Source organism: Triplophysa rosa, linkage group LG9 (assembly GCF_024868665.1).
Source record: "Triplophysa rosa linkage group LG9, Trosa_1v2, whole genome shotgun sequence".
Taxonomy (NCBI): Eukaryota; Metazoa; Chordata; class Actinopteri; order Cypriniformes; family Nemacheilidae; genus Triplophysa; species Triplophysa rosa.
The window spans coordinates 16,418,962-16,432,662 of record NC_079898.1 but is presented as its reverse complement, the minus strand read 5'-3'; the positions used below and the strand labels follow the sequence as shown (position 1 = coordinate 16,432,662).

The following is a 13,701-nucleotide window of genomic DNA, read 5'->3' as shown; positions in this document are numbered from 1 at the left end:
TGATTTATGCCCAAAAATTAAAATCATGAATTATGGAGATACGAGGTTTCAGAAGGACAGCAGTGATTTATTAAAAATAAAACTAATTCCAATGTGCTTTAGAACAAACAAAATACATATTGAATGACTACAATTATTATGCTAATTAATTAGCTAATTTGACTCACATTTATTGTCACCTAACTGTCAAATGGCTCACACATTGTCGGATTTCAGAGGCAGCTAAATATAAATCTGCCTTGCCTTCAAACAACAGATTTGAGTGTTCCTTGAAGAAGTCAAGCACTCTTAAAAAAAAGATGCTTCAAAAGGTTCTTCGATGCCACAACTGTAGAACCCAATTGGTTCCATAAAGAACCTTTCTGTTTCACAAAAGGTTCTTTGTGGCAAAAAAAAGTAAAGAGATGGTTCTTAACTGAACCTTTGACTGAATGGTTCTTTGTGGAAACCAAAAATGGTTTATTTATTTTTAAGAGTGTGCCTCTGTATGCTACCTGTGAAGGTGCATTTGTGAACCACTCTGTCCCAAGCAGCCGCCTTAAATAGAAATTTCTACACTTGTGTTTATATCAGTCAAAAAATGAGAATGGCAGACTTGAATCTTCTAATAAAAAAAAATGCTATGAGGTGTTGATATCACACAGAGTTTCTTTTTCGAAGCAGCTAAACATGTGGTCCACGCTGAAACTAATGAAGTCTTTCTAATTCGGTTATAGTTTATTAATGTCAAAGACACAAGTCCATTAATCAAGTTATAACACAACTGTGTGCTGAGAGAAATGGCTGGGTTTCACGTGGTAATAAGATCACATACATTTTAAAGGTCTGCGATTATCACTGTGGGTTCCTGAGCTCGAGTAAGAACTCCAAAAACGATTTTCATTCCGAGCTCATTAATATGCAAAATTATTCAAATGAGATTGTAATTAAGCATCTACTCAGTGGAAACCCTTTTCATGATAATTTATGATAAACTCTGTAGCTGCTTTGATTGAGATTGATTTTTCGGTGCAGAGAAACTGTCATGAATACAAAAATGATTTCTTCCCCTTTCTCTCATCTGCTCAGGTATACAGATGCAACATACCCTGTGATTATTATTATGCAGACAGCTTATAGAGGTATATTAAGATAATCTGAATAAATTTGGCGAATCCAAGGAAAGACATGAAAATCCAAATTTTCATGGATTTCAAATGTAGAATCTTTATCTGTCCAACATGTTTCTGAGGCCTTAAATACTACAAACATTGTGTTTCATTTAAAAATAACAAAAACTATATAACTTGAGTTGTTGTTCACACACATTCTACATTTGATGCATGGCTGAACAAGTGCTTAAAAACAAGAAGTAAACGAAGAGTGAGAATGAGAGAAACAGAAAAAGTAGAAAATTATTATAGCCCAAGGGTTTCTGTGTTTCTCATAGTCATTCTGTGCTCTTAACAACCCACTGGAGACCAAATTAAAAGGACTGTTAACTTATGAGGTTCACAACTGAACCACACACTGTCTAATACTTGCTAATGCTTTTTGTATGATCTGATGGTACTGAGAGGCAGTTAAAAAAGCAAGATTTATGCCCAGCGCGGGAGGTCGGAGTCAGACGGCTCGGCTGATGGACTTTTAAAAGTTATTCTAAAAGACATGAAATGCTCCACTTGTTTTCAAATTAATGAATACTTTTCTTTCCATGCCTCTCCTTTCTATATTAGACTACCGTATTGCATTATGTGACCACTGACCATCCATTATGTGACCACCTAAAAACCTGTCGGCTAATCCTTAAAGGTGCAGCCTCTATAGGTGGACACAGAACGTGTTGAGAACAGATGAGCTGAGGCTGGATACATGCATAATAATAATCATCATCATAATTAGGCAAACCTGAGCAAGCACTTATGGGATTCAATTTCCATTGTGGTTAAGGCAGAACATAGAACGAAAAGGTAATGCTAAGTCAATAATATTATTGTAACTGGCACACAGGTGAATATTTCAGCGTAATTCTCATAGCTTGTTAGGGCTCCCTGATGTATGCGGCGAGACATACTGTCATTCAACGCACAGTTTGATGCTACAAATAAAAAAGAATCAGATAAAGAAACCGATGTAGCTGTTGCTTTAGAATGAATAATTGCTGCTCGATTTGGGTTTCTATTCCATTCTAATTTGGTCTGTTATTGCCATGATATAAGAAACAACGTGAACTGCTGTAATTTGGCTATAAACAGCTTCCATATCACATTTTATAACACCTATGTTTGTTGCCTTAAAATCTGAAGTAAAATCAACTTGGTTTGACAAGTCAATTCAGCTTTTATAACATTACTTCAACACATAAAAATAAGTTAACCAATTTCAATTTTTTTTAAGTTATATCAACTCAATTTCAATATTAACTCACCACTGGCCAAAAGTAACAAATTCAGGTAACAAATTATTTTAAATAATTTCAAACAATAAAATATGAATTAATATAAATTAAATATAAAATAAATTGTTATTACTCATATGACCCCTTTAACAATTAAACATACTATAAAGTGTTACTCCATTTTCTTTGCCCAACATTGATGTCGTTGTTGGTCTTTAAAACATTTTTTTTTCTAGCTTCTGTAAAGAATATATAGACACCAAGGTCACCGATTTGCAAGATACAAGATGTTGATATGGCTTAATTGTGAGATGTTAAGTCTAAGTGGTATGAGAGGAGACACTTGTGGTCTGGCTGAGAGAACTAGAGAGATAGAGATCACGATGAGGAAAGTGAGCAAACTCAAAGGGGGTGGTCACAGAGGTCTGACCAGTAAACTAGACTCCACCGACCTGCATGTTGACATTCATCACAAAGTAGCAGTTCTTCCTACACAGCATCAAATAAAAATTGAGCTCTCTTTTAGAGGATCTATTCCAGTTTGAGGCTGCTTTCCTATCATAAAATAGTGCTCGTAACTAGAGACTGGGGCTAGTTGTCACGCAACAAATTTGACAAAGGGCTGTAGTCCACTACTTTTTAACATGTTGTTAAAAAACAAAACGCGATTGACAGGTTGGAAACTCATATATCAACCATGTCATAACATAAAATTTCATGTAACATGAAGCATGTTTGCTGACAACACAATGCACCAGGCATACAAACGCAAATCTTGCAGACCAACAATGATGAAAGGCTTCATAAAGACAGTAATCGCACTGGTTTCCTTCACAACCAGCAGTGTGTGGTTCTAATTGGCTGTCCTGCAGGGCAAGGAAGGGTGCCCGTGTCTGGGGAGACCATGTCAAAGCACCACAGGAAATGTTCACACAGACTTTCAAACAGAACTCCCCTGTGTCTAACGCTGTCTTCATCTCTCTCTCTCTTTTTCTCACCTGCTCTCGGCCTGTCTGACCTCGGAATCGATGAGTGTCACAGAGGCAGGGTCTGGTCATGTGGACGGTAGGGTTGACACAAAGCTAAAAGGGCTATACTTGCCTTCTCAGCACACATACTGCATGTGGGCACAGAGCACCAGACAGCTTAATTAACCCTGAGATACAAAAACCACAGAATAGAGCCATGCTTTGCTATACATTGCTACACAGCTAGTAAAGATGAGACACAACGTGTAAAAGAAGTTAATCATTTGAGAGCTGAAATGTTAATTATTGTATCTGCCATGGATCCGATTATCACATAGAGTAAATCAGAACTAACTAATTAAACATTGTTTTGAATATTGAGGGGCTTGTGACCCTGCAATGCAGCATAGAATCTCAAAGCTCATTGCTTAAAGAATTGATAGTATTATCGTACGCAATTAGTGAATCAAGTCAATTTAAGTCTTTCTAAAGGCAGGTCATCCTTCTGAATTCTGGAACTTGGGTGAACGGCTTCAAATGAGCTGGAGAGATGTTGGCAAACCCCAAAATTATTTAGGAAATAAGAACAAAATAAAGCACATTTCAAAATCAAGACGGCATTTCTTGCGTAGTCGACATGCTGCACACCACACTCAGACAACATTAAGTCTATAGTTCAGGAAAAAAGAAATATCCACATAGGTCTTGCTCTATCCATTACTGGAAATGTGATGGACTCTTGCTAGATTATTGCTATACAATATTCTACATTTTCTGCCTTAATATTTTATTATTTGTTTATCTAGGCCAAGAAAAAATATACACCACTGCTGCATGCACAGCTCTAAAAGAGGAAAAAAATACATCATAACCAGCACCAATCTGCACAAATAGTGGCACATCATGAAGCGATATACGCCCTAAATGATGTTTGGTTTAGGGTTTTACATTTCAATTTAGCCCAAGGCCTTAGAGACATTAAGACCCTAATGTACAACTTGGTCAGTGGACGTTCCCTGCAGCAGTCTCCATGCTTTATTAGCACATCTCTGGCCTCTCCGTAATAGCGACCCAGTCTCTCATTACTGGTCATTAGAATCATATTACTTGTATTTGAAATAGCAATACATCTTACGACCATAACTAGTTTTTAAGGCCCGATAATGCGCTAAAAAGAAAGAAAATACTCGGAGCAAAACAGTTTGTAATTGGAACATGGTGTTGAGGCTGTTTGCTTATTGTATGGACTGCTAATGTGCTTCTCTTGTATAATAACTTGTACAATCAGTACGAAATGTGCAGACTGAAATAATCTTGCATTTAAGGCATATTTGGGGGTCCGAGCAAAGTATAATTTCACGGGCAATGCCTTGGGGTTAGAATATGATAAGTCTTCATGTAACGCAGACAATATTAAACAGCTTCTTTTAGTAGGACTTGATAATAGAAGCAATGCAATACAATTCACACTGGGAAAACGAGAGAAATTTCAGCATCCTCACTTTTCCCCCACAAGCTAATAAAGATCTGCACAGATGAAGAGTACTAAATATGCATTTAAAGCCACACAACAGCCATTGTGCTTCACCTACTGTAGACGGCTCGGCTTCCGCCCATGTCATTGTTATGATTTGTGATAAGTCAAGTCATTATGCCCTTTTACATACAGTATGCATGTATAAATGCATTTTTTATTGTGTTGGGTTATGTCATAACATTTTAAAATGTATTTCCTTAGTCTAGTAGGCATATCGTTTTCTTTTTATGCAGATATTTCCTTTTGCAGAATATTACTGATATCTAACACAAAAGGTCAAACTAAGTAGGGTCTACAAAATCCATTCCCATTCATCCCTACTATGGCAGTAAATGGGGAAAGAGATCTGACATTCTTCCAAATATCTTCCTTAGTTCAGCAGAACAAAGAAATTTATACAGGTTTGGTACAATCAGAGGGTGAGTAAACAATGACATAATTTCCATTTTTGGGTGAAGTATCCCTCTAACACATCTAACACGTCACCATCTTGGCATCGCGCGTCACTCCTGGATAATCGTAAATGGGCAAAGAGACGGGATGTGGTTGGAGCTGAGGCGCCCGGCTGGCTGAAACCACTTGTCACTCAAGTGGCCACGCAACTATTTTGCAGAATTTTAAGGCTTAATATAAGTTAAATGGGTGAGTTATAATAATAAAAAAAATCACACTCCTCACAGTTGTCATGAAGGGTAAAATTACCTATATAGACCAAAATAATTTTTTGTACCAGGCTGTAAACATGTTTTTTTGTGCTGTAAAGTTGGCCATGTTAACATGGGGCTCAATGAGATCCTGCTCTGTTTTGGAGCCAGTGAATCGATGAATTGCAGTTTTAGTCACTTCCGTGTTGGTTTCACGAGAGAGACCGGAAGATTGTCCCTTGGTGTATATAGGATGTACTTCCAGCCGCTCCATTTGTTCCCATTGTCAAGAAAGTGAGACGAAGAGAGAAAGTGTTGGCATGCATGTCAGTACATTTTTAAAAGACCTCATCTGTCCGCGCTTGATGCCCTTGGTGAAAATTACAGCCTGTCCATTTACAGTCCATATTGAGTATACATATCACATTATGAGACTCATTATCAGTTTCAGACCATATGGACCTGGGCTGAGGTGGGTCATTGGAAGGCCATCCCAAGCTGGTCTCTCTAATTACAACAATTATGCCATCTTCATTACAAGGGGCATTTATGGAAAATGGTGCCATGGCCTCTCAATATTGGTGTCATTGCATCTTGAAAGACGAGCTATATGCCCTGCATCCCACACAGAGCCCAAATGGGCTCACATCGCAGCACTCTGACTTGAATACAAAGGGAAATTCCTATTCAACAAAAAAAGTTTAAAATTTGCTGTTCAAATAGAAAAAATATATAATGCAATATTAAAAATTAGGTCCACCAAAAACAGAATAACAACCAAATACTAAAATTAAAATGCTACTTCTCTATAAAGACATCTTTATAGGAAGAAAAATACATTCTTAAACACACTAAAAACCACCGATATGAACCCCCTGCAGAAGTGACCTAAATTTCAATATGCTGTTTAAAATCCATTATATAATCAACTAACAGTTACTTAAATAGTTATTCGATAATCCGGTGTAAAATCGTCTATTTTCAGTTTTGGCAGCGCTGAAATCTGTAAACTGCAAACATTACAAAGGACAGGGGTAACGTTTATTTACCTCTTTCGGTGCACACACGCCGCCGTACTCACGCTTTTGTATTATTGTCTCCGTTTGTTTTAAATGACAGAGGCTCTACCCTGTGACATATCAGGTGCTACAAATGGTCCCGCCTTTGTTTGCATTTGATTGGTAGTTTAACTTGAAGGACGGCACGTCTCTGCTTTGTGATAGGTTGCGATTGGTTTGGAGGCGATTTCGCGGGAGTGTCAATAACTTTCAGGAAGTTAGACACACAGGAGCTGAGAATGCAATGTTTAGAGCTGTGACAGCGGTGTTGCTAGAAGGGATACAGCTACGGCCGGAAGTGGTGCAAAATCTCGCCATATAATTACAATAAATGACATTAGCTAACGCCTACACCTACACCTACCCCAACCCGAAACCTAACCTTACAATAATAAAAAAACAACTGTTTTCAGCGTGAAAAAAAAATGCGGTATTGAAGTGCGCATGTCCAGTGGAGGTAGCTGTACCCTTCTAGTCAAAACCCTGTGACAGGTGTCATGACAAAGGCTGCGTCCAAATACCCCCACTTGCGATCTTGGCCACTTGAGAGCGCGTGCACGCGACAGGAAGGAAGAGCGCAAGTGTGTCCAATGTCTTAAAAATGCCAAAGGGCAGTGCGCTTAGCGCACACTAAACCCACACTAGCTTGAATACCGCTTCGGAGCGGTATTAAGGCTAAGCGTATCCCATCATGCATCATGTTCTGGATACGAATCATGATACTTTTTCCTCGGGTCTCGCGAGATGTTGTGGAAAGCTTTCCAGTGTATGTACTACTACTTTTTAAGGTTATATCTTTATTTATTCTATGTTTGGCCAACATGTGTTTTTCTTTTGTTTTTCTTTTTTGGGTACAGCTGCTTTGATACAATACTAAATAAAGCGCTATAAAAATAAATCTGACTTTACTTGACTATATAATTAGATATTACATATAATTTCGTAGTAAAACGTAGTGTTACACATTTTATTGGTGAAAACTCCAGAGTTATGTATTTTGTAAAACTGCTTTTTATCTCATAATTAGAAACACCACATTAATTAACGTTAGGCTATATGTTTGCACTTGCTACGTGTATCCCATCGGGTTAGAAATACTACATGCTCACTTGGGATCTTCACGCCCACTAGAACACTAGGGCCAAAAGCAGGAAATACGTCATGAAAGTAGTCAAGTGGTCAAGTGCAAAGACCGCAAGTGTATTTGAGCGCAGCCAAATTCGGTTCCCGCGTGAATTGTGTCCGCTTAGGACAAAATGTAGTAGGTAGTTGTAATGCCTGATCACAAAGTTGTTATCTCGATATGTTGTTGTATTGCTAATCGAAGCTGCGTTAATTTCTAGCGAGCTAAATACGCTGAGTAAAATAAAAGCATTACAATGAGATGTTAAAATTTAGGTTTACGAAAAACATATGAGCATAAAAGCTTGATGTAACACACACGCCAGTATTTCTGGGTCAACATCTGCTTAACAAACAAAAAACATCACTTTTTAATATTTTTAAATTACCATGGTTTTAATAAATAACTAAAACAGTAAGAACGAGATTTGTTTGATTTCACATCCCATAGCCTCGATTATGTACTATTATATGAAGAATTTAGTGACACTAATGGTCATTTTAACAAAGTACTAGTGACATAAATCGTAATGTAATTTTGTAAGAATTGCAATCAGGCGCTAAGAAGAGTACCCATTACAAGTTCTTTTAGGCAACAGAATCACGCGGGGTCCTAAAGGGGACCGATTTCGAGAGGGGACACCCGTCTTTGGTTATGAGTTTTAAACTCTGTGACTTTATACAGCAATAATATTTTGCCAATTTAATTTTCTTTTTGTATGGTTTTGACGTTCTTTAACAAGAGCACGTTATTTTTATGTATTGCTGGTTTGTAAAACAGCCGGCAAATAAGCCTATTAGTTTCAGCAATGACTTTTTGCAAAATCAGATCCTTGTTTCAGTTTTGTTTTGATTGTTTGTTAGTGTAGTTCATGTAAATATTAACATTCACAAGTCGTTTTTTCCCTAAAGTTTACTCTATCGAAAACTTACCACGTGATATTTTAGCATACAATGCCTCCAAAGAAATACACACTACCTAGCGAGCTCCCAGACGGATGGATTTTAACAGATTCAGAAAAGAAGAAATGGCGCATCGGCAAGATTGTTGGGAGAGGTGGTTTTGGACTGATTTACCTGGGTAATTGCTTTACCTTGCGTACATGTGTCTTTTGATTCTGTGTGTCATATTTTCCATTTCATCTATAGCAATAGACATTATGGCAGAATATGCCGGGTACTGTGAAAATTGGTATTGCATAAAGTGGACGTTGAATTTGAATATGTATCTTTAAACTCGAGGTTGAACTGGTGGATCTCTGCCACAGTCTTCAGTTTCTGTAGTTTCTATATTACTGCCACGTGCCCTCACTTCTGACTTCATGACAATACAAAGTACAAAATGTAAAAATATATTAGATTACTCATAATAAGAAACATTTAAAATGAGGTACCTGGCTGTAACAGAAGAATATAGACCACTTAGTAAGACGTAAACACTGGTCCAGTAGCACTTCCGGTTCTATTTCAGTTTTATTCCTTTTTTTATTATACATGTATAATTCAATCATAAAGATATTTGTTTAACATTTTGATTTGGTTATATATGTTAAAACCATAGAAGGTTTGTGCAGTGTTAAAAACTGGAAAAGGAAGTTCCTCTGGACCAGTGTCTTCTGGAATGTGGTCTATACAGATACATTCATAAATCTTAGTGGTACAAAAAATGGTGCAAGTCGAGATGTGATGTAATGTGTGTTGTTGATGTCATTCAGTTTAGTTCCGATAAAAAGGCTTGGAATGTCCCTCAGTATGAGGAAGACAGAGAGTTACATAATTACATTGAGATTTAGTAGTTTTTTCACCTTTTTATACACGTTTTACAGCCTCTGGTGATGTACATGTCCCTGTACGAGATGACACTGATTTTGTGATCAAAGTGGTGAGTAGTAAGTTTGATGAAATATAATTCATAACCATTTAAATTATGTTTTTACAAAGTGTGTAATCTTTATATTCATTTTTAGGAGTATCATGAAAATGGACCTTTATTCTCAGAGTTGAAATTTTACCAGCGAGCAGCCAAGCCAGATATTAGTAAGCATTTTACGAATTTGAATTACTGTTCTGTAATGGAATACTTTCTGTTGTTATGCAAGAACCTATTAGCCAGCAAAACCCACATATACACTGACATTATTATGGCCAAAGGAGGGAAAAGCAGATGCACTCTTTGGAGAAGAGTGCATCTTCATCTGAGAGTTCTCAAACATGGAGTGCATGTCACTGATGAAGTGGCTATAGATGTAAATTAGCCTGGCTGGGTGAATTAATAAATCAAAGCAAACATGCACCTCTGTGGTCGTTAGTGCAATCCCGGCTTGTTTGAGCTCTAATTCAGAGAAAGTGACCAAATTGCTGATGATGAAGCTGGTTTCTCCAAAGGGCCTCTCTGACCACCTGTCACTCTGGTGCACAGCCAGTCAAGACAGATTTTCATCCAGGCTAGACTGGAGGAAATGTGTGAGAGAGATGTGCATTTACAGCTTTTACTGTTTTTATGTACAAACATATAAAATTTCGACTTTACAGTGAACAAATGGAAGAAGTCTAAATGCCTGGAGTTTTTGGGGATTCCGACCTACGGGGGGTCTGGATTGTCTGAATACAAAGAAACAAGGTATGAAAATTCAAATGTAGCAGTTTGACATTAACCAGTCCTTCAAACAAACATTTGGCTATGATATTCTTCTGTTTACGTGAGGATAATTTGAGCTGTAATTGTAAATTTTGGTCGTTTTGACTTTGGGGTGATGTACGTTAGGTACAGGTTCATGGTGATGGACCGTCTAGGCACAGATCTGCAGAAGGTGATCGAGGAGAATGGTGGACAACTGAGAAAGCCCACAGTACTACGGCTGGGTGTCCTTATGGTGAGACCTTCTTAATGTTAGACTTTGGCTTAAGGTTTGGCAATCCTTCTGGACATCACTTATATTGAGTTATAAATAAGTGTGTTAATGAAATTGTAAGCTTGACAAGTGAATTTGTGTATTTACACAAAGTCATTATTTCCTCGTTATAAACATTTTATACTCTTTCAAAATATGTTTAAAACCATTGACTTGGTAGGCTAATAAAAGTTGTATTATTTATGACTGTTTACATGACCAGCTGAATCCATACTAGCCAATTAAACTAAAAATACAAAAAATATATACTAAAAACTTTATTTAGTGTACACTGTATGTAGTAAGATTCGTTTCAACATGAACCAACTTACTTATACTTATTTATTTAAAACATTTCTATAATATGATCTCTAATAAGCTTTAATTGATGTGCCTGGACATCTAACTGCCTTGCATCCAGCTCATCTACCTGCAGTCATTACGGTAGGTCATCATGAGGTTACTAAATTATTCATGTTAACCTTCCCCTCTATCTCTGCCCTCAACAGCTGGACGTTCTAGAATATATTCATGACAACGAGTATGTCCATGCTGACATTAAGGCTGCCAATCTTTTATTGGGACACCGAGATCCAAACAAGGTGAGTCTGCTGCATGCACATTACCACAATCAATAACGGACATTCTAAACTATTGGTTATCTTTTCTGTGCAAAGTATTCAAGTGCAATACATACTCATCCAAGTGTGTTTTTATTGCTTTAATTGATTGTCAGCCAGCATTGACAACATTTGGAAACCTTAAATATGATCAATTAACATCTCAACCTGCTGTCACAACCTAAACAACTGACCCCATATGCTTTGCACAGACACACCATGTAGGACAGAAACAGGTGGAGAGAAAATGTCTTTGGGATGACTGATGGTGACTGTATCTCCAACAGGTGTACCTGGCTGACTATGGTCTGTCATACAGATATTGTCCTAATGGCCAGCATAAAGAATATAAAGAGAATCCAAAGAAAGGACACAATGGCACTATTGAGTATACAAGCATTGACGCTCACAAAGGAGTAGGTAATTTGAAACATTGTTTTTTTTTAATATCTTGAAACCATACTGAGAAAGAAACATGTCCATATGTAAAAACGGCCATTTACGGACAACGATTCTAGCGCAAATATGAATTCACAGTGTATATCACTCTCTCTGTAATGAGGTCTTGTATATGTGGCTGGAACTCCTTCAGTATCATGTCCTTAACTCCGGGTCATGTTATTGGAAACACATTAAGTCGTAAATTGCGTACAGTCCTTTTTATTGGATATCGATTGTTCTGTCCATGCTTACTTGGGCAGACTTAATTCAAGAATTCCCTAATTAGTCAAAGTCATAACCTGCATCTTGTATGCATTTGCTATTAATTAAGGCTTTGATGTTTTGTTGCACCGGGGCTCAAAGTCAATATCTTTACCTGCGTCGGCCATGGGACATTACAGGAGTTCGATACTGAATACACAGAGAGGTAAAGCTCACTTATAGTTACTGTTTGGAAACAACACATGAAGGCCAGTCAGCAGAAATATATACTGTATAACGCATTAAAGTTTAATGTTTTAATTACAAATGAAGAAGTTCTGATTTTATTTTTCCTGAATGTCATCAGGGTGGTTTTATATGTAGAATTGTATGAGAATGTATTATTCTCGTTCAGTGATAGAAATGGGAGAATACATGATATAGTGTGCTTCATATTGTGGGATCAACATTACATATTGTTTAATAGGTCTGAAAGTAAATCACGGTCAGGTTCAGACCAAGGTCTGGCTGCTTTCAGACAAGATCATGTTCTGACTTGATACAATTTGTTCAACTTTTCATGTGCAGGATTTTACATATGGTCCTGATTCTGTCTTACCGCTCCATAAATGTATGGCCCGTTGTACCGTATAAATCACACATGGCAAGTGATACAACAGACGAGAGTTTAGGAAAACACCATCCCATCGACACACCGACTTGAGAGTGACCCGATTCACTCCCGAATCCAAAATCAAAGCAGACAGGCCGTAAATCAACAAACCCTGTGTTTTCGCCACTATTGAGAATATCTGCCTCCGAGTTGATGTCACTGCTCCAGATGCCTTGACGGAGGACGCCGACAGCTGTTGTGTAGGTCATTAGTGTCATTTGCCCCATAGATGAATGCAGATTGCAGAGTGTTCCTTTTCTTCTGGCCCCTGGCACCCCGTGTAGATGTTGATTTGTTACCATGGTGAGGAGTGCACAGACAGGCACTTCATGTCCCGCTAAATCCCTTGCTAAAGGCCTAATTATCACCTGTGGGGTTGAAGTGAGCCAGTTGAAATTCAGGAGGAGAGGTTCAAGAGTTTGACATGGTGCTTTGGATAATCAGAATAACAATAGGCCATAATTATGAACAACAGCTTCTGTCTGATGGAAGGTGTTGTGTGCGGCCTGGAATGTGGCGTTCTTAGATCGGCCTTTTTATGAGTGAATCGGTGTCAGGACTAGGCCAGGCAACCCACCCCTTCTGCTCCCTATTACAGAAGCGTACAAAATGTTTACAGAGTGTGTCTTATCTTGTTCACTTTGGTCTTTAGTCGAGGTGCCTATTATGAGGAAAGAGGGCCCATTTTACATGCGTTTTCTCCAAGGTCGCGTCTACGTAGTTAGGATGTTTCAAGTCTTTTGGAGTAAATTTTGTGTTTGGTAAATTAGTCTGGTCAAGGGTAGAGGAAAAATAAAGAAAAGCTATATACTCGTCCTAATGGGTCTAGCTGTTTTGGTGGCTAGCGGGCAGAGAGGTTGACTCTGTAATGGGCATGGCAGGATCAATGACGGCCATGGATTTAGGCTGAGATTTTCCCTTTTGATGAATGCAGTCAATAGGTAATTTCTCAGGAGATTGACTGCAGTTACAGTATTGAGTTAATACACTCTCTAGGCACGAACAAACGACGTGCCTTAATTTACCCATATTGATGAAGTTGGAGCTTTTCATGAAGAGACATGCTTAACGGGAGGTTAACTCGAGACAGACAAAACCATCCAATTCCGATATAAATTTAGGCGAACGTAATTCATAGCAAGTGCTTAGTTTAAAGTCAACCCGTAATT

General features: G+C 37.9%; 1 protein-coding gene across 2 annotated transcripts in view; it reads left to right on the top strand.

Moving 5' to 3' along the window:
* Positions 1-8,326: 8,326 nt before the first annotated feature.
* Positions 8,327-13,701, top strand: part of vrk2 (VRK serine/threonine kinase 2) — a 13,187-nt gene continuing 7,812 nt past the window's right edge. For both annotated transcript variants that reach the window (XM_057342183.1, XM_057342182.1), the window contains exons 1-7: positions 8,327-8,787; positions 9,533-9,588; positions 9,674-9,743; positions 10,239-10,326; positions 10,471-10,579; positions 11,107-11,199; positions 11,505-11,637. In XM_057342183.1, the coding sequence (XP_057198166.1) occupies positions 8,661-8,787; positions 9,533-9,588; positions 9,674-9,743; positions 10,239-10,326; positions 10,471-10,579; positions 11,107-11,199; positions 11,505-11,637 (676 nt within the window). In that variant the 5' untranslated portion in view covers positions 8,327-8,660. The remainder of the gene's footprint in view (positions 8,788-9,532; positions 9,589-9,673; positions 9,744-10,238; positions 10,327-10,470; positions 10,580-11,106; positions 11,200-11,504; positions 11,638-13,701) is intronic.